We start from the raw sequence: 19,536 nt of genomic DNA, 5'->3' as shown, positions 1-19,536 counted from the left end.
CAGTGAGCCACCACCATGCTTCACAGTGAGGATGGTATTCTTGTCACTGTAGATGTTGACCCATCTCCAAACTTATGGTTGTGTACATGAAGCTGTATTTTAGTCTTGTCACTCCAAATTACAGTGTACCAGAAGCTGTGAGGTGTGTCAAGGTGTTGTCAGGCATATTTTAACCAGGTCTTTTTGTGGCATTGGCACAGTAAAGGCTTCTTTCTGGCAACTTGACCATGTACCGTATTTTTCGCTCCATAAGACGCACCTGACCATAAGACGCGCCTAGGTTTTAGAGGAGAAAAACAAGAAAAAAAATATTCTGAACCAATGGACTGCAGACACAGTACAGGGGATGACCAGAGACTGCGGACATAGTACAGGAGATGATGACCAGAGACTGCGGACACCGTACAGGAGATGATGACCAGAGACTGCGGACACCGTACAGGAGATGATGACCAGAGACTGCGGACACCGTACAGGAGATGATGACCAGAGACTGCGGACACAGTACAGGAGATGATGACCAGAGACTGCGGACACAGTACAGGAGATGATGACCAGAGACTGCGGACACAGTACAGGAGATGATGACCAGAGACTGCGGACACAGTACAGGAGATGATGACCAGAGACTGCGGACACAGTACAGGAGATGATGACCAGAGACTGCGGACACAGTACAGGAGATGATGACCAGAGACTGCGGACACAGTACAGGAGATGATGACCAGAGACTGCGGACACAGTACAGGAGATGATGACCAGAGACTGCGGACACAGTACAGGAGATGATGACCAGAGACTGCGGACACAGTACAGGAGATGATGACCAGAGACTGCGGACACAGTACAGGAGATGATGACCAGAGACTGCGGACAGTGTAGGGGATGACCAGAGACTGCAGACAGTAAAGGAGATTACCAGAGACTGCGGACCTTTGGGGAGGGAGGGGGAGCGGGTACCTGAATTTGACAGGTACCCGCTCCCACTTCCGCGGAGTTGTCCTTCCTTCTTCCCGTGGTGGCTTCTGTGACAGCCGGGTGCCCACTGCACATGCGCGAGAAGCACTGCGCTTTGTGAATGGCCCGGAGCCGTCTGGGACCTGTCATGTGTCCCAGAAGACACCAGACCATACACAAAGCGCGGCGCTTCTCGTGCATGCGCGGTGGGCACCCGGCTGTCACAGAAGCCGCTGCGGGAAGACTGCAGCGCTGGAGCGAGGAACAGGTAAGGTCCTGCAGGAGAGAAGAGCTGAGAGGCCGGCCCGATATTCTGACATGGTGGCGGCAGAAATACCGGACCGGACGCTTTACATTCGCTCCATAAGACGCACTGACATTCCCCCCCCCTTTTTTGGGGGAAAAAAGTGCGTCTTATGGAGCGAAAAATACGGTAGTTCATTTCTGTTTAAGTATTGTTGTATTGTGCTCCTTGAAACAACCACAAAGCAGCTTCTCATGAGGTTACCTGTGGGTTTTTCTTTGTATCCCGATTACCTAACAATTCTTCTGCCAGTTGTGGCTGCAATCTTTCTCAGTTTACCTGAGCTTGGCTTGGTATTAAAATATCCCTGAATTTTACACTTCTCAATAAGTGATTGAACTGTACTGAATGGCATATTCAAGGCTTTGGATATCTTTTTATATCCTTTTTCATCTTTAGAAAGTTCCATTATACTTTGACAGTTCTTTTCCATTTCCCATGGCTCAGTATCTAGCCTACTGCATCCATGTGAGAGCAAACAAACTCATTGACTATTTAGCCCCTGTTCACATCAAGCCAGACTTGAAATCGTGCGACTTACAGAGAAGTCGCACGATTTCAAAAACGATTTTAGATGCGATTTGCAAGACATCTGATACAGATGTATATGCAAATCGCACCAAAAGTAGTGCATGTAATACTTTTGAAATCGGTGTGGCTCAACCAAGTTGGAACCGCACCGATATGACCGCTCCAATTGCGGACAGTAGGGCGCGACTTGGCATGTGATTTGCAAGTCGCAGGGCATGCAAATCGCATGCCAAGTTGCACCGATGTGAATGGGGTGTTATACACACACTAATTGCAATTTTAAAAAGCCACAGATGTGAGAAATTAACATTTAATTGCCATTTTAACCTGTGTGTGTCATCTTGTGTGTCCGTAGGCCAAACCTTCCAAGGTATATAAACTTTTGGTCAGGGCCATTTGGGTGATTTCTGTTATTATGATTAAAAGGGAGCCAGATGTGTGATAATAAATGGCTTCATATGATCACTATCCATAAATAAAAGACCGTTTTTTGGCATGGTCAGCCAGACTTTTTCAATATCCATGGCAAAATTTCTGAATTTCTGCCAGGGTATGCAAACTTTTGAGTACAACTGTATATACCTCATTATCATATAGTCAATGGACCTTCTAAACTTCTACAAGATATGTCTAGAACTGTCTGTATTGCTCCATACTAGCAACTTGTTCTCTGACAGGTTTCAAGGCCCAGCCATGACTAAGTTTACCTTAAAATTATTATTTGCCTTCTTTTTACCTTTCCTTACTTTGTACCTGAGAAATCGGCTTCAGTGTTGGGTCAGAGGCAGGGGCGGACTGACCAATTGGAAAATCGTGCACTGCCCTAGGGCCCGGGGTCAGTATGGGGTCCCATGAGATGCCCCTGGTACCTTTTTCATAGGCTTTTTTGAGTTTGGGCAAGGACACAGGGGCCCCATAATCCCCTATTGCCCGGGGGCCCCATGAGTTGTCAGTCCACCCCTGGTCAGAGGTTACCAAAATCTGAAGGATGCTGCCTGTTAACTGCTAAATCTCATTGGTACACTGTTTTCCAGCTCCCCACTGTATATAATACAGTGTCAAGATGGAGGGACATTATCAACTAAAGGACTCTGTTGTTTGATACTGTAGTTCTGTCAGAAGGTGGAACTTAATGTGCATGATGACATGCAGTTAAAAGGAATGAAATCGCCAGGCTTAAGGTGACCTCTGAAACTTTAGGCAAATGTCATACTCAGAAATATAAGTAAAAGTAGCTAAACAGCAAAATATAATATTTTTGCAAAAGTAAAGCTGCTTTATTATAATGTAACTTTAAATGGAATATTGATATTCTTGCATAAACCTGGTTGTTACTGGTTATCTTTAAACCCAGTTGGTTGCTGTGAGGCCAATTAGATTAAGAAGAGATAAAATAGCCTGATAATACAGGGGTGTGGGAATTTTTGAAAAAACTACCTGTCCAGGGACTAAATTGGTGCCTCAGTCTACTTGTCCCTCATGACAATCTACTTGTCCTGATAAAAAAAAAATTATTTTAACCAAAACCGTATTTAAATCTGCTTTAAGTAATGTCTGAGGCTTTTAAAAACAAAAGGGGCTTTATGGCGTCTTAAACGTTTAATATTTTTAATATTGCGCTGTATATCTCCTCCTCCCCTGCCTGCCTGCCTCCAGCACTGCCCTCTGGGACTAGCAGGGAGGAGAGAGACCTTGCAGTGTAATGAGCACCAATTGGGTGTACCCCTCAGGAAAGTGGAGTGTTGGGCTTATCTTTTATTCCTTTTGCTGCCAGAGCCGTTTATGCGTATTTTTCACATGTTTAAAAAATCATTTAAGGCCTGAAGATTACATAAAACCCCCAAACATGATATATTTTTGAAATCAGAGACGCTAGAGAATAAAACGGTGATAGTTAAAATTTTTTATGTCGCATGATATTATCACAAAGGTCTAGGAAATGCAAGATTTCATTAAATATACACAAGTTAATTTTAGGGCACAAAAAGCAATCAATTATCCAATTTTTTGTAAAATCTAAAGGATGAGGTTGCATCGAATAAATAGATATCCAACATCTCAAACCTTAAATTTGTGTGCACTCGAAATGGCGACAAACTTCAGTACCTTATATTTTCTATAGGTGACGCATTTAAAGCCCCATATAGCTTATCAGTTTATCGCTACGAAGGAGGTCTGGTGCTAGAATTATTGCTCTCATTCTTGCGTGCGTGGCGATATGTAACATGTGCATCTCAATCATTTTCTTGCGTAGGCACCCCAACGTGTGCTTTTAGGTTTGTACGTGCGTACATACGTGGGGGTGGGGGACCTCAAAGTTTTGGGGGGATTATATGTTTGGGTGTAACTTTAATTTTTTTAAAAGTAAAAAAAATTTTTTTTTTTTACTTAACTTTTTTTTGGTGACAGGTTTTTTTTTTTGAGGCATCCAGGGTCAAAAAGACCCTGCATGTCTCCCCTGTGCTCCACTGAATGTAATGCAGTGCACATCGCACCGCATTACATTCTTTCCCGGCCTCGATGGGCGGAAATCTGTCAATGGGGACTCGGAAGTGACATCACATCACTACCGGGTCAAGGCAGAATGGGGGGGGAGCGGATGTGTCCACTCTCCTACCTCCTATATACCTGCCGGCAGCCACCGGACTGGTCCCGGGCCCGCAGATGGGCAAGCGGAACCCGGGACATGTACCAGGTAGGGGAGTGGAGGCTGGCTCTGTGGGCTGTGTAGAAGCAATCAGGAGGCAGCGCTGTCACCTGACAGGTGAGCCCTGCTGTTTGCCCACAGCAGGGGTAAATGATAAAAAAAAAAAATACCTGCCCTATACTACATGTCCTGGCCGTTGAGCGATATGAATTGGACATCCCTGTAATAGAAAATCAGCTCTAGGTATGTTACGTGTAGAAATAACATCTGAAGGGGTTTTTTTGCTAAACACATTCAAGAACATGTGGCTGTTCAGCATGTACTGCTATCCCTGATGTGTCTGAAAAGTGACCCAGCACCAGAACACTATGTATGGTCTGTTCATCTGAAACTAGTGTCCAAGTGGTATGCCTTCTCTTTTATTCCTACCTGCTAGTAATGATAATGCTATGGCATTAGGTCAAACCTTCTTGCCTGACATAAGTTGTTATTCATTGTGAGTCTTTTGTTTTAGCTGAAAATAGAAAAGACAATGAAAGAAAAGGAAGAGCTGCAGAAGATAACCAACATTCTAGAGAAGGAGACAGCCCAGCTGAGGCAACAAGTGGAAAACTTGGAGAGTGAGCTGTCACGTGAAAGAGAGTCCTCTGAGCAATTGTCCTCAGAACGAGAGGTAAGTGTGAATCTAATAAAGCCCCCTTTTTTTTTTTTTTAAACAAATTTCCTTTCACTCTTCTATGTACTGTTATTTTCTTTAGTATCAGCACTTAAAGGGTAATAATTTTGTTTTGGGTGGAGTTTCACTTCTGTATTTCAGAAAAAACAAGGGATCTAAGGGAGGTGGGTAATTGTGATAGACGTTACATACTGTACTTGCACTGTCCTACACCCTTGGTGCACTATCTGTAAGTTTCAATATGATCCACTTCTGGGACCTGTGCGTAACCTTTACTGGTTTTGAGCTGGAGATTCCTCCACAGAGGTACATTCTTCACTTCACATAATCTTAAGCTTGGTACACACAGGCCGAATATCGGCCGGTATTGGCCAGTTCAACAGAAACTGGCCGACAATAGGCCCGTATGTACAGCAGCCTGTCCGACAGAAGCCAGTCAACGTGCGACTTCTGTAGAATGGCATGCTGTAAAAACTTTTGCGAGCTCTGACAAGTGTGTTCTGGAAGGGAGGTTGGTCCTCCTGTCAGAACACAATAGCTCAGTAGGGAGATCTCTTTACTAACATCGCATCACACAGTTTATTTTCATTCAGCCCAATGGGACTCATAGTGTGTACCAAGCATTAGGCTTCTTTAATGCAGCCAGATCGGCCATGGTGTGGTAGTTATACTGCAGATATCTGTGACCAGGAGCCCAGGTCTTTGTGGACAGCCGCAGCCAGTAAGCCTGCACATGTCATGGACAGGCTGAGAGAAGCTGGGGCTTTTTTTGCTGTTTTAACATATATATATCTGCACTTTTACTGGTTACATGCGGTTAAGCACAGGTGATCGTTAATGAAAGATTGTGTCTAGGACTGATCATCTGTTTCTGACTGTGTGTAACTGCTTGATGTGTGGAAAAATTCTTATAGCAGCGGTCAACCATGGCTCCTGCCAGCCTGTCATTGACTTTTAGCTTCCTGGCTGTTGCTGTCTGCAAAAACCTTGCCTCCCAGTTGCAGATATCTGCAGTATACTTTTCATTCAATGGCTGATTTGGCTGTGTGAATAAGTCCTTAGAGAGAAGCAGATGCTGTAGGTCACAAAAATACATTGGACTGAACTTGCAGCCAGAGATCTGAACTTTTCTGTTTCAATATTTTTTATTAAGAAAGTTTTGTTTTATGAACACAACAAGCTCAATATACGCCCACTCAGGAACAGGTACAACTTGCTGACTTGTATTAGCCAAATTAATAAAATGTCCAATAACAGCAAGGAAGGACGGTAAACAGCCGAATCAAATATTATCGGCAGTAGTCTAACATAATACCGTAAAGAGAAGAGGAAAGAAAAAAGGTTAGAAGAAAAAAAAAAAAAAAAAGGAATCAGAAAGAAAACTTAGAGTAAAGGGAGACTAGAAGAGTCACAGATCCAGGGCTAGCACAGGCAGCAATTATAAGAGGTCATAACTAGTAAGGGGCAGGGATGGCAAGGAATATTGTATCCAAGGTTCCCAAACCTTAAGAAATTTTGGATGAGAATCATGAAGAACGCTAGACATCTGTTCATTGATCAGCATATCATTCATCCGGGTCTTCACCCCCTGGAAGACAACCGAAGGGGTCCTCCAAGCCTGAGCTATGGCGTGTTTGGCCGAAATAAATAGGTAGGATGCCAGTTTCTGCTGAGATCTAGACAGACCCAGAATTGGGCAATGTAGAAGGGCCACCCTTGCATCCCTACAGACCGTAATGTGAAATAGCATTTGTAGCAAACCAAAAACCCTAGACCAGAAGCCAATCAATCGCGGGCATGACCACCAAATGTGAAAGACGTCCCCGCGTAGACCACAATTCCGGAAACATCTATCTCCGCCAGTCGGATTAAAGTGCGCAGTCCGAGCCAGGACCCAGTACCACCGCAGGAGAACTTTGTAGGCTGCCTCAAGAGTAACTGTGTTAAATGAACATTTCACCACCGTCCCCAAGGCCCTACGCCAATCCTCCGCTGCAATCGAGCCACCCAGATCTTGCTCCCACTGAGAGACATAAGACAGGGGTGGCGAGGAGGACCTATTGTTAAGGGAGGCATAAATTACAGAGATGAGACCAGGGGACCCTGGAGAGTGCTGACAAACGTGTTCAAAGGATATTTTGCGGTAAGGGTATGTAGAAGTACGACGGAGGGAAAGGACCCAGTGGCGCAATTGCAAATATCGATAATATTCTTGTGGTGGGACCCCTCTTGATTCTTCAAGAGATTCCCATGAAGGAAACGTACTAGCGTCCAAAAAATCATGTACAATAACAAAGCCATGGGAGGTCCACCAAGAGAAAGAAGGGGGATGTTCTAGGCCTGGCAGAAATAAAGGATTATGCGTGATTGGCAAAAGAGGTAGAAATGATGAAATCAAATTACCTGAATATTTTACAGAATCCCAGGTTCGTAAACTGAAGCATGATCGGGCTCAAATCCGGAGGGCATAGCTTAGGCGGGAGCCAAAGCAATACAGTTAAGGAAAGTGGAGCGCAGTTGGGTATTTCCAATAGTACCATAACGGGATATCTGTCGTGGCATGAAGCATAGACAACTGGGAAATCTGGGCCGCCAAGTAATATCTAGAAACGTGTGGGACTCCCAAACCTCCCTGTAATCTATGAGTATATAGAGTGGCTCTAGGTACTCTGAGGCATTTATGAGTTCAAATAAAACTGAGAATCCGGCTTTGCAGTACGCAAAGAAAAAACGCAGGGACCTGAATAGGAAGAGTATGGAAAAGTACAGGATCTTCGGCAAAATAGTCATGTTGACAGCATGTATCCGGCCAATCCAAGACAGAGAAGGAAACTGCCAAGAATGAAGCAGGGAAGTAACAGAGCGCAGTAAGGGGTAATAATTAGCCGAAAATAAAGTAGAATAGCAGGAAGTAAGTGTAACGCCAAGATAAGCCAGAGAATGGTAGGGAAAGTGTGTTTGCAACCGTTCAACCAGGTCGGTAGGGAGCGTAATGTTCAATGCCGTGTTTTTAGACAAATTAATGCGGAGGCCAGAAATAGTCGAAAAACTATCCAATACGATTTGAAGATTGGGGAGAGTGATGAGAGGATTGGTTAAAACCAAAAGGGCATCATCCGCATAAAAGTTGGCCTTGTATTGAGTGCCGGCATAGGGGACACAAGAAATATCCAGGTGATTTTGAATGGCTGCAGCTAAAGGTTCGAGAACGAGAATGAAAAGAGCAGGTGCTAATGGGCATCCCTGTCTTGTGCCCCTGAAAATAGGAAAGGACGAGGAAAACAAACCTGCATATTTAACAGAGGCCAAGGGAGACAAATATAAAGATGAGATCCATGCCAGAAATGCATCACCAAACCCCCATCTAGACAGCGTATAAGTAAAATATTCCCACGAAAGTGAATCGCACGCTTTATAAATGTCCAGGGATAAAAGGAACCCTGGTATCCTGCGACGATGTAAAATATGAATGAGATGGATGACTTTACGGATGTTATCCGCAGCTTGTCGTCCCGGAACAAAGCCAACCTGATCTCGATGAATAAGGGAGAGTAGATACTTATTAATTCGGGTGTTCAGAATCTTGCCCAAAATCTTCAAATCCAAATTTAGCAGCGAGATCGGTCTGAAAGCTTGCGGTTCAAAAGCATCTTCAGTTTTCTTAGGGATCATAGTAATATGCGCCTGAAGAGACTCCAAAGAAAGCTGTGAACCCTGCTTCAAAGAATTGAAAAAGGCCATCAAGTGAGGGACCAAAACTGTGGCAAATTTTTTATAGTAAAGCACAGAAAACCCATCTGCGCCTGGAGCCTTGGAGGCCTTCAGAGATTTGATGGCTTGGAAGAGTTCAGATTCAGAGATCTCCGCATTCAGGGTATCTCGGGCTGCAACGGATAAAGAGGGTAGGTTCAGCTCAGCGAAAAAAACTATCAGCATGTTCAGTGACAAAGGTGTTCAGTTTTTGGTATAGAGAGGACAAAAAATCCGCAAATCTATGTGTGATCTTCACAGGGTTCGAGGTAAGTCCACCGCCCCTCATTCGGAGTTGAATAGGTTTATGCGTGTGACCAAGCAAATTAAGTTTCTTGGCCAACATTGGTCCCGGTTTATTGGCGCTTGTGTAAAACCTATGTCCAGCCCAACATAATGCCTTCTCAGCAAGAGTAGTGGAGAGAAGATCAAGTTCAGCAGCCACCACATCTCGAGCTTTCCTGTTGGCCATAGTCGGGCAGGCTTTCCAAGTAGCGTCCACCACGGCCAATCTCGAGGTCAATTCCGACATCCTCTTCGCTCTGGCCCGTTTCCTAGACGAGGTGATCTGAATCATATGACCCCTAATGGTGGCTTTGTGAGCATCACACAAAGTGACGGCCGAGGATACAGAGCCCACATTGTCCGTAAAATAGGACTGAATGTGCGAGAGAACCTGGGAGCAAGAAGCCTGAGTGGTGAGCAGGGATTTGTTCAGTCTCCAAAAAAAAGAGGGCCGAGCCATACCAGAAAGACACAGAGAGAAGAACAAAGGGTCATGATCAGACCAGGGTGAGGTCGAGATGACAATCTTTTGAATTAAAGATAAATGTTTGAAGGAAATGAAAACGTGATCTATTCTTCAAAAGCTCAAGTGTGGGGCCGAATAAAAAGTGTATTCCCGCGACGTAGGATGCATTTCCTGCCAGACATCTACCAACCCATAAGCTTGCAATGTATCATGCAATTTAGATTTTTTGAGAAAGGTCGTGGTTAGGGGTCCCCCGCGTCGGGTAACAGCGATCGACAGAGGAATTAAGAGCAACGTTCGAATCGCCCAGCAATAAGAGAATACCACATTGGTGATGCAAAATCACCTTCAACAAGTGAGAAAAAAATTTGTGTTGAAATCTATTTGGCGTGTAATAACCCACCAGGGTCACCTCCTGGTCCCAAAAGGGTTCCCCGGAGGAGCAAATACCTGCCGGTGGGATCAGCTATTTCCAGGTTGCAAGTAAACAGCAGATTGCGTCTAAAAGCAATCACCATGCCCCTATGCTTCTCAATGGCCAAGGCAGAGAAAAAGGTTGGATAATGGTGGGAGAGGTAGCGCGGCATGGAGGATTGAGAAAACCTTGTCTCCTGCAGACAAACTACGTCCACGTCCTGGGACTTAAGATGATGGAACACTTTAGAACGCTTCAAAGGTTTTAAAGCCATACTGAGTCGAAGGAATTCAGCTGCCAAAGTACGCTAGGAATAACTGTTCAATCTTCAAATGCAACCTTACCCTGGGCTGCCCTGGATCCATGAGAAAGGAGAAAAAAGAAGCAGACAAGAAAAAAGAGACAGAAGAAGAAAATGTACACTTCAAGATAGTGTAACGAAACCACAATCAGTGGAAATTGCGTCTGCATGAGAGCGTTGGAGGCGCGGGGGGCCGCTGATTTCTTCCCCATTTTGGCGGGGGGGAGGGGGGGTCAGCGGAGGGTGAGGGCATGGATAGGGGTCAAATCGGGGCTCCCCAGGAGGCAGAGGAGGACTTAAGGTGCCCGGCAGTGGAGGAGCGCGGCTAAGGTGCTGCCATTCCTTGCGCTGCTCACGAGCGCCCCGAGATCTGAACTTTTCATGCAGTGACCTACCCTTGTACTTAGGCCCAACTCCGGGCAAAAAAAAAAAAAAAAAGTTTTTTTTCATGCAGTGGAGTTGTGCCCAAATTGCACGTGTTAACTGCTTGTTATTGTTCAGAGGATTGGAGAGCAGAGTTATACTTATCTAATTGTCTGATCCTTCCCACATAAGACCAGTCCCAGTCCCCATGCGGTCTAAGGGTCTTGTGTGCGGTGGACTGTGCCTGATGTCATCACACCCATAGACCTGCCCTGGACGTGAGGATGGCAAGAAGTCCACTGCTGGATCTAGGGAGTGCTGTTTGCCAGTGCAGCAGAGGATCGGGTGAGTACACAGCTTTTTTTCCCCCCAGGACAAAACGAGCAGTTATCCTGTGCAATGTGGGCCCCACTGCGCATGAATTTTTTTTTGCCCAGAGTTGGGCTTTAATTTATTCAATAACTTATCCCCAGTTGGTTTTGAAGGTTGTTTAACATATTTGCTTACTTTAAAGCAAATAAATGAACACCTAAAACATTATATGCTGAATATGTGATGAATTCATTCTTATTGGTAATGCACATAATGCAGATATTGCTTGTTACCCAGTGAAGTTCATCTCTATCTGGAAAAAATATAATGTATACTTTTAGCACTAAGGTCTTGTTCATTGGTGCCCTCTAAAGATTACGTTTGTATCTGCACACATTCGTAGTAATCCACAGGTAGAGTTTCATATTGAGATCTTAGGCATATGCCATATGTAACAGTTAATTTAGTTTATTTCGCAAGTAAGAACTCATGCGACAAGAAGTAGGCTACGGCCCTGATTTCAGTGGTGGGTATATTAATCAAGGTACTGGAAGTACCTGTTACATAAAGCTTTGTGACATTAACCTAGTTTCCATTTTATGCCTTTTTGATAGTGTATTCTGGATCTAAATTATTTGAAGCGCCCACTCTCAGGGTGTGCTGTTCCTCTTTGAAGGCCAGCCTCACATTCAATGAGATGATGACAAGCAATATAGTATAAGGTGCATGAGATGTGTGTTTACAGAGTACAGGTTAATTCTATTAACCTCCTGCCACTTTGGCTTTTATGTTGTAAAAAGATTAGAAAGCTTCAGGATTTTGGTACCAGGCTTGGAACACAACCATTTCCAGATGTGGTCCCCTGAGGGAAAGCCAGCCAGCTGAAATACTTTTCATGTAGTGACCTACAATGTGTTCTAACTGGATTGTTAAATATACAGTGACAAAGCAAATGCAAATATTTATGAAAAATGAATACTAAGCTTATTTTAAACACATAGTTGCCAGTTCCCCTTGATTTCTAGGGGAACATTGCCAAGATTAGGGCTTTTAACCCTGGAAATGTGCCTAAATTTGGACACAGAACGTGTTCCTCATGACACATCGTTCTACTGCTTTAATTAATGTTTATGCTTATTTTGCTGTCTTTTCGGGTGGCCTGCCCAGGCTGTATTGTGAGTCTCAGACATCGAAGCAGGCTATTCTTCTTATTTAGTGTTGAATAAAGCCAACTCCAGTCCATCTTATTCTTTTTATTTTCATATACAGTCATGGCCAAAAATATTGGCACCCCTGCATTTCTGTTAGATAATGCACCACTTTGTCCAGAAAATTGTTGCATTTACAACTGTTTAGGCATTTTCATGTTTCTTTTTATTTGTATTGGCATGACACAAAAAAGTGGAGAAACAAAAAGCCAAATCTGACACATTCCACGTCCCTGACGACGTGGACGAAAGAGAAAAGTTGATTAAAGATTGCATCGAAGGATTGTTGGGTCTCCATCAGAGGTCATGAGTTCTACAGCAGGACAATGAGACAAAGCACATGTCAAAAAGCACTCAGAAATGGTTTTAGACAAAGCGGTGGAGAGTGCTGAATTGGCCAGCAATGAGTCCAGATCTCAATCTCCTAGAGCACCTGTTGAGAGATCTCAAAGTAGCAGTTGTAAAAAGGAACCCTTCCAATCTGAGAGACCTGGAGCAGTTGGCAAAATTCCACTAGAGAGGTGTAAGAAACTCATTGATGGTTACAGGAAGCGATTGATTTTTCCAAGGGATGTGCTACCATATATCAAATTGAGGGTGCCAATTATTTTGTCCAGTCCATTTTTGGAGTTTTGCTTTTAGTTTCTCCACTTTGTTGTGTCATACGAATACAAACAAAAGAAATAAACATGAGAATTCCTAAACATTTGTAATTGCAACAATTTTGGGTGCCAATATATTTGGCAATGGCTGTATTTATGTAGTGCTTTTCTCAGATTAAGGCAGATAGAAGGTGAGGCAGCTATTTGACACGTTCAATAGAATATCATGCTAGGGTTCAATTTTTAGACAGGAGCCAATTAATTTACTAACTTGTCTTTGGAGTGTGGTAGGACATTGAAGTAATTGGAGGAGAGGGATAACAGGCAGATTCCATGCACATGGTGTCCTGGTCAGGATCTGAACCGCTCACCCCAGTGCTGCAAGACAAAGGTGTTAGCCACAAAGCCAATGTGTGCTCTAGGACTGTTTTGCTGCTCCTGACTTTAATATCTAGCAATCTGCTAACCTGGAACAAGCATGTACACAGCAAGTTTCACAACATATGATGTAAGCACACTTTTTTGGATCATTGATTAGCTACTAGCTGACTAGCCAGTAGCTCTGTTGTGTACAGTATTGTATGTGCCTGGCAGCCGTGGAGAATGCACTTTGAAAAAACAAGGCAGCAGTGACTGCTTCTATATGTTTAACCTGACAGGTTCTCTTTAGCATTTTTTTCCCCCTTTGCCACAAATTTCAGCAGAGCTAGAGAGCGAGATATTTGTTAGTTTACAACCATCTCATCACTGGGCTCTACTATGTTTTTTTTGTGGCAGGCCATTCGTTCTTCTGATGGCATAGCAATAAACACTACTGTAATTAATGACTACACCCAGGGTAGTGTTGTGATTTTATTTTTTGCTGGACAAAGTTAATTTGTAATAATGCACTTTGAAAGGATCCGTATTGGCATTAGAGGCACACATAATCGAGTATCCATCCCCCATGCACCTATATTATAGTGGTTTTAATTTCTTCTGATGTAAAATATGTTTTGTAGTTTTAGTTTTTGGCATTTTAACCAAGAACATTGTTCTGCTTCTTCTAGAAAAAAACAACAGGTTCTGCAAAGCCAGTATTCTCATGACTGTGGTCTTGTCAGGTGATCAGATTGTCACATCATAGAGGCCATCAGTAATTTCTGTACTGCCGCGGACTCCCTGGCCAAGCCTATTGATCGCCAGTCATAAATAAACAAAATGAAAGTGCTGCATTATATAACTGAAAATCATACAATTCATATGCAATCTGATATACTTTGCAACCACTGTGTGTTATTACACATCAAAAACAATATAAATGTGCAATCATAAAAAATGTAATGAATAATTAAAAAAAACAATACTTTAAAAAGATCAAAGTAAAGGTGTATAACAGTCCTCAATCAAATGTCCTTCAGTACAAAAAGTGCTCCATAATGATAAAACTGCACCCTCAATTAGTATGAATCGCTGTCATAGAGTGAAGTGACATCCCAATGTGGAAAAGGAGACATCCATGAAATCCTCTACCACTATGCACTCACCAGAACTAAAATAAACCAGGCTTGTAGCAGAAAATCCTCAAAGGTAAGTATTTCTCCTTCACAGAAAGGCTGGTATGTGATGCTTCAATGATGTGTCCTAAAAAGGAGAGCTGGCATTGACGGTGGACACCTGGCGGCAAAGGAGGAGGTGAAATCCAGCTTGCTGCCTCTTCAATGCAGAAGAGCCTGGTTTATTTTAGTTCTGGTGAGTGCATAGTGGTGGAGGATTTCACAGATGTCTCCTTTCCCACATTGGATGTCACTTCACTCTGACTGCAATTCATACTAATTGTGGGTGCAGTTTTATCAATATGGAGCACTTTTTGCACTGAAGGACATTTGATTAAGGACTTTTATACACCTTTTCTTTGACCTTTAAAGTATTGTTTATTTATTCCATTTTTTTTATTATTGCACATTTATTACACACCAAAAACAATATAATACACAGTGGTTGCAAAGTATATCAGATTGCATATGAATTGTATGATTTTCAGTCACATGTGCAGCACTTTCATTTTGTTTATTGTGTTATGGACTGGGTTTCACCATTTGTGCTAGCTGCTTTTTATGGGTTTTTTTCTCTTAGCGCTCACTTGATTTTATTTTCTCAGCCATAAATAAAGGCCATGCTATCTTTCAGACAATACGTGCAGAAACTAGGAATGCACCAATGCGCTTTTTTGATTGGTGAGTACGAGTACTGATACTTTCGGTCAAGTACTCTCCGATACTGAGTACTAATATTTTGTGGTACGATTTGCGTCCGTACAAAATGTATGGATGCAAATTTCACCACAAAGAATAGCATGCAATTTGAATAGGAATGAGATTCCTTTCCAAATCACATGCTGTTTCCCCACTGCTCCTGTGTGAACCCAGGCTAGAATTCACACAATAGCGTTGCGGGAAACCTCCTTGCACTGATCCAATGCTGTCACAGAAGGAAAAGCCACTTTACAGGCCTGGGGATTTGAAATCCCCGCAGTTTTCTCTCCACTCAGTGCAGGAATGACAGTACGGGCTAGACGGCTTTTGATAGGTCAGCAAGGTGCTGACCAATCAGAAGCTTCCTAACCCGTACAGTCATCCCTGCAAGGAGAGGAGAGAGAGCCGCTTCACAGGTCTGGGGATTTGAAATCCTTGCGGCTTTCTCTTCTCTCCTTGCAGGGATGACTGTATAGTTTAGACAGCTTTTGATTGGTCAGCTAGATGGCTTCTGATTGGTCACTGCCATCAGGGTGCTAGCCTATACTGTCATCTCTGCATGGAAAGGAGAGAAAGCCGCAGGGATTTCCAATTCCCAGACCTGTGAAACTGCTTTTCCTTTTGTGACAGCACGGGATTGGTGCAGGGAGGTTTTCCGCACTGCTCCTATGTGAAATCTAGCTTGGGTTCACACAGGAGCAGTGAGGAAACCGCATGTGATTTGGAAAGGAATCGCATTCCTATTCACATTGCATGCCAGTCTTTGTGGTGCAATTTGCCTGGGTTCAAACAGGAGCAGTGGGGTGACCACATGTGATTTGGGCAGGAATTTCATTGCTGTTCGAATTGCATGCTATTCTTTGCGGTGCAATTTGCGCCCATACATTTTGTCTAGACACAAATCGCACTGCAAAGTGTCGGTTTCAGATATCTGGAGCATTTTCATGAGTACGAGTGCTCGTGAAAATACTCATTATCGGTGCATCCCTAGCGTTAACCTAGATTGAGTCACCTTGACTTGCACATTACAATTGTCTGATCGTAGGTCTTTGTAGGACGTAAAGCTTTGATGGGGAAGATGGGGTGCAGTTGAGGCTGTTTAGGGAACGTATAGTTATCCTTTAAAGCTCAACTTCAGTCTTACACAGTTGAAATCTTCTCTCCTGTACTGAAATTGCTTACTCTGATTTCACAGCACACTGAGATTTTCAAGGTGTGCATAAGAAGCTACAACAAACCAGATAGACCCCACCTTATTTCCTAGCTAGAGGACACCCAGCATCCTCTAGCTCATTCCCCCCCAGCTTTACTGTCCCTAGCCCAGTATCACATGTAAGTGTGACCTAGGGTGGTCTGCATGCCCACTCCTCCAGACTGACCTCCTCCCATCACAGCATTTTGATATTTGCATCACTCCTCCCAAGAGCTAGCCCTTTGTTTGCATCTGGGTTGAGAGCTTTTAAGAGGAGTTTCCTAGGTAGAGTGCCGTGATATTTTCAGGAAGCTTTGTATAGCACATGATCTGCCTGCATTGCATATAGAAGCACAAAGACCTAGTGACGGCATTACTGGGTCTAAAATAAGGTATGTAATGAAGATGGAAAGGTTTTATTTAAAAATTTAATTAGCATGTTGATGTTTGGGGGGAAGGAGGAACCAGGGAAGGCAAGATTAAACTTTTAAGTTTAAAATAATTTACACTAAATATAAAAATAAGCTGCAGCATAATTGAAAAAAGTGCAAATAATTTATATAATTTTATTTCAAATAATTTGTATTAATATATGTAATGTTTAGCTTTTAGTATTTTAGGAGCCAAGTTGAAGGATTTGTTTTCAAGCATTAACTGAAAATCACGCAGCCAACAGGAATTAACACATCAGTATTGTAACCCTGACTGACTTGCCTGGTTGTTGTACAAAGCCAAATAATAAAAATATGAATGCAGTGCTGGAACTAGTCACAGCTGACACATACAGTATTTCTAAATTAAACAGAAACGTATAAAATGAAAATTCTGGTTTCTGAAATGAGTGTGGTTCAATGGCAGATCATAAATTAAAGTAGAGGTGACCTAAAAAACACTTATAAAAGATAAATTGAACAATAAATAGTATGTGTGATAGTCAAACAAAGCGAGGCATTTCTCTTGTTAAAAAAGGACAAACATAGCTGGTAAAATAATATATGGGATAATGTAAACCATACTATAAAACATAAGTATGTTTGAGGTCACCATGGATTTCAGCAAAGTACTCAGAAGTACTTGTGGTAGGCCATTGCCCCTCTATGTGACTTCTGAGAACTCTGATATTCTGCAAGAAGTGTTTTATTCTATAATAATTGACATAAATTCCCTATTGGGTACAAAGAGGCCCTATATAGAGAGAATGGCATAATAACTGCCTTTTTTTTACTTATAGTGAGCCTTGAGATACGTTCCACACTGGATGATGGTCATTGAAAGTATTGGATTACCCATGGTTAAGGGTGGTGAAAAAATGGCAAAAATCTTTGTATAATTTCACCTTTATTTACATACAGTCACACGAATTGAAAACATTGCTTGGAACATCTGGGACGTGCAGACTGTCCGTTTCAACCTTTACAATTATGTCCTGTAATATTGACATGTGAATAACATAAATGCAATAATGTCTGGGATCACTGGGAGCAATATCTACAGTATCTCTGTATAGTAACACACACACATTACAGCATGTCTATACCTGCGTGCATATTAACATTTTAATTTGCCATTACTGACTTGTTTTTAAACATGCATGCTTAAAGCGGTATGAAACCCCAAATCAAAAATGTAATCTATTGCAGCTTACCAATCATTAGATGTGGTGGCTGCATTAGTTTTCTTTTTTAGCCTTTTTCCCCCTCCATTTTCACCTGGTGATCTTACCAGTAACACACCTTTGGACAGCAGCATTTGCAGTCTGGGAAGATGGTAGTGTTAGCAGATTCAGATACACTAACAAAGGCTGACGAAGTGAGCGTGCTGTCTCTCGAAATGTGTACCAGTATTTCTTGGGACCAGACGGAGCTGGGGTTGGTGTGTGGATCCAGCTCACGTTCATTGATCACAGCAGTCCCATTGATTTCTGATCAAGCAGCTCATGGTGGTCTGGTGGCTTTGGCAACTCTCCTAGCAGAGGAGCTTAGCTCATCCAGCTGATCCACCCATTCCTTGAAAAGCCCTGACATTTGGACACTTGTGAGTTCAATTGCCTTGTTTTTATTTGCATATCAATAAACCCACTTAACTAAATTATACTATACCCACCTAACTACTATGGCTGCTTTGCGTCATTCTCCTCTTTTGTCTTTATTGCTGCAGATGTCGGTTACCCAAGCTTGTGTTTGAGAAGGCAGCCTTGGTTTAGCCATTTCTAGTGGTCAGTGTTTAGTCAGCTATACCTCTGGGAATTTGAATGCTTGTTATGGTTAAAGTGGTTGTAAAGGCGCAAGGTTTTTTACCTTCATGCATTCTATGCATGAAGATAAACAACCTTTTTGGGCAGCAGTGCCCCCAGCCCCCTCAATACTTACCTGAGCCCCATTGCCATCCATCAATTTGCACAACAGCCTTGGCTGTCCCGAGTCTCTGCCTCCTTATTGGCTAAGACAGAAAGCGAGTCAATCAAAGCCAATCAGCTAATGAGGAGAGAGGGGACGGTGGCCAAGCCGCGGCTCCGTGTATGAATGGATATACAGAGCAGCGGGTGCCCCCATAGCAAGCTGGTTGCTATGGGGCACCCGACAGAAAGGAGGAGCCAGGAGAGCCTGCAGGGGATCTGAGAAAAGGAGGATCCAGGCTGCTCTGTGCAAAACCACTGCACACAGCAGATAAATCTAGACATGATTGTTATTTTACAAAAAAATAAAATGAAGCTTTGGTATCGCTTTAATTGTTTCCATTTTCATTTTTAATTTATTTTCTTTGGTTACATTGTATATTGTTGTGGGTCAATATTTGATACATCACTTATTCTTACAATCCATCAGTACTCTTCCTTCTTTCACTCCTCTTAACCGATAATTGATATCACTGAATGGTGGTTGTATGCCAGTTTCTTTGTTTTTGTAGACTAACAAATTGAAGCCAAACTCCAGCTAACACTTTATAAACAGTTACAACAAACAGTTTTGTTCCTTTTGGGATAAGGGTTTTACGTAAATAAGTGAAAGCTGATCATGATAAGCACCCCTGACAGTGGACATCTGTTACATCTGCAGGACAGCTTGTTATGTTGAAAAACAGACTTACTGGCTCACCAGGTAAAAATAAAAGTGAGCCTGAAAAAGAAAATTAGTGCAGCTATTACATCTAAAAGTTGGTAAGCTGAAATATATAAAATATTTGCTTTTGGGTTGAATATTGCTTTAAGGACAATTGATTACACTGCCCACAGAACCTGTGGAAACAGTGAGCATACTGTGTGCCAGTAAGTGGGTTTCTCCCATTGTGAAGAA

General features: G+C 42.8%; 1 protein-coding gene across 2 annotated transcripts in view; it reads left to right on the top strand.

Annotated features, from left to right (window-relative positions):
• Nucleotides 1–19,536, top strand: part of TAX1BP1 (Tax1 binding protein 1) — a 170,257-nt gene that overhangs the window by 69,911 nt on the left and 80,810 nt on the right. For both annotated transcript variants that reach the window (XM_089669889.1, XM_089669888.1), the window contains exon 5: nucleotides 4,954–5,112. In XM_089669889.1, coding sequence (XP_089526015.1) covers nucleotides 4,954–5,112 — 159 coding nt within the window. The remainder of the gene's footprint in view (nucleotides 1–4,953; nucleotides 5,113–19,536) is intronic.

The sequence above is a fragment of the Staurois parvus genome, unplaced genomic scaffold (assembly GCF_062004578.1).
Source record: "Staurois parvus isolate SC_StPar_1 unplaced genomic scaffold, SC_StPar_1.0 ptg000082l, whole genome shotgun sequence".
Taxonomy (NCBI): Eukaryota; Metazoa; Chordata; class Amphibia; order Anura; family Ranidae; genus Staurois; species Staurois parvus.
This window is presented reverse-complemented; position numbering and strand designations above follow the sequence as displayed.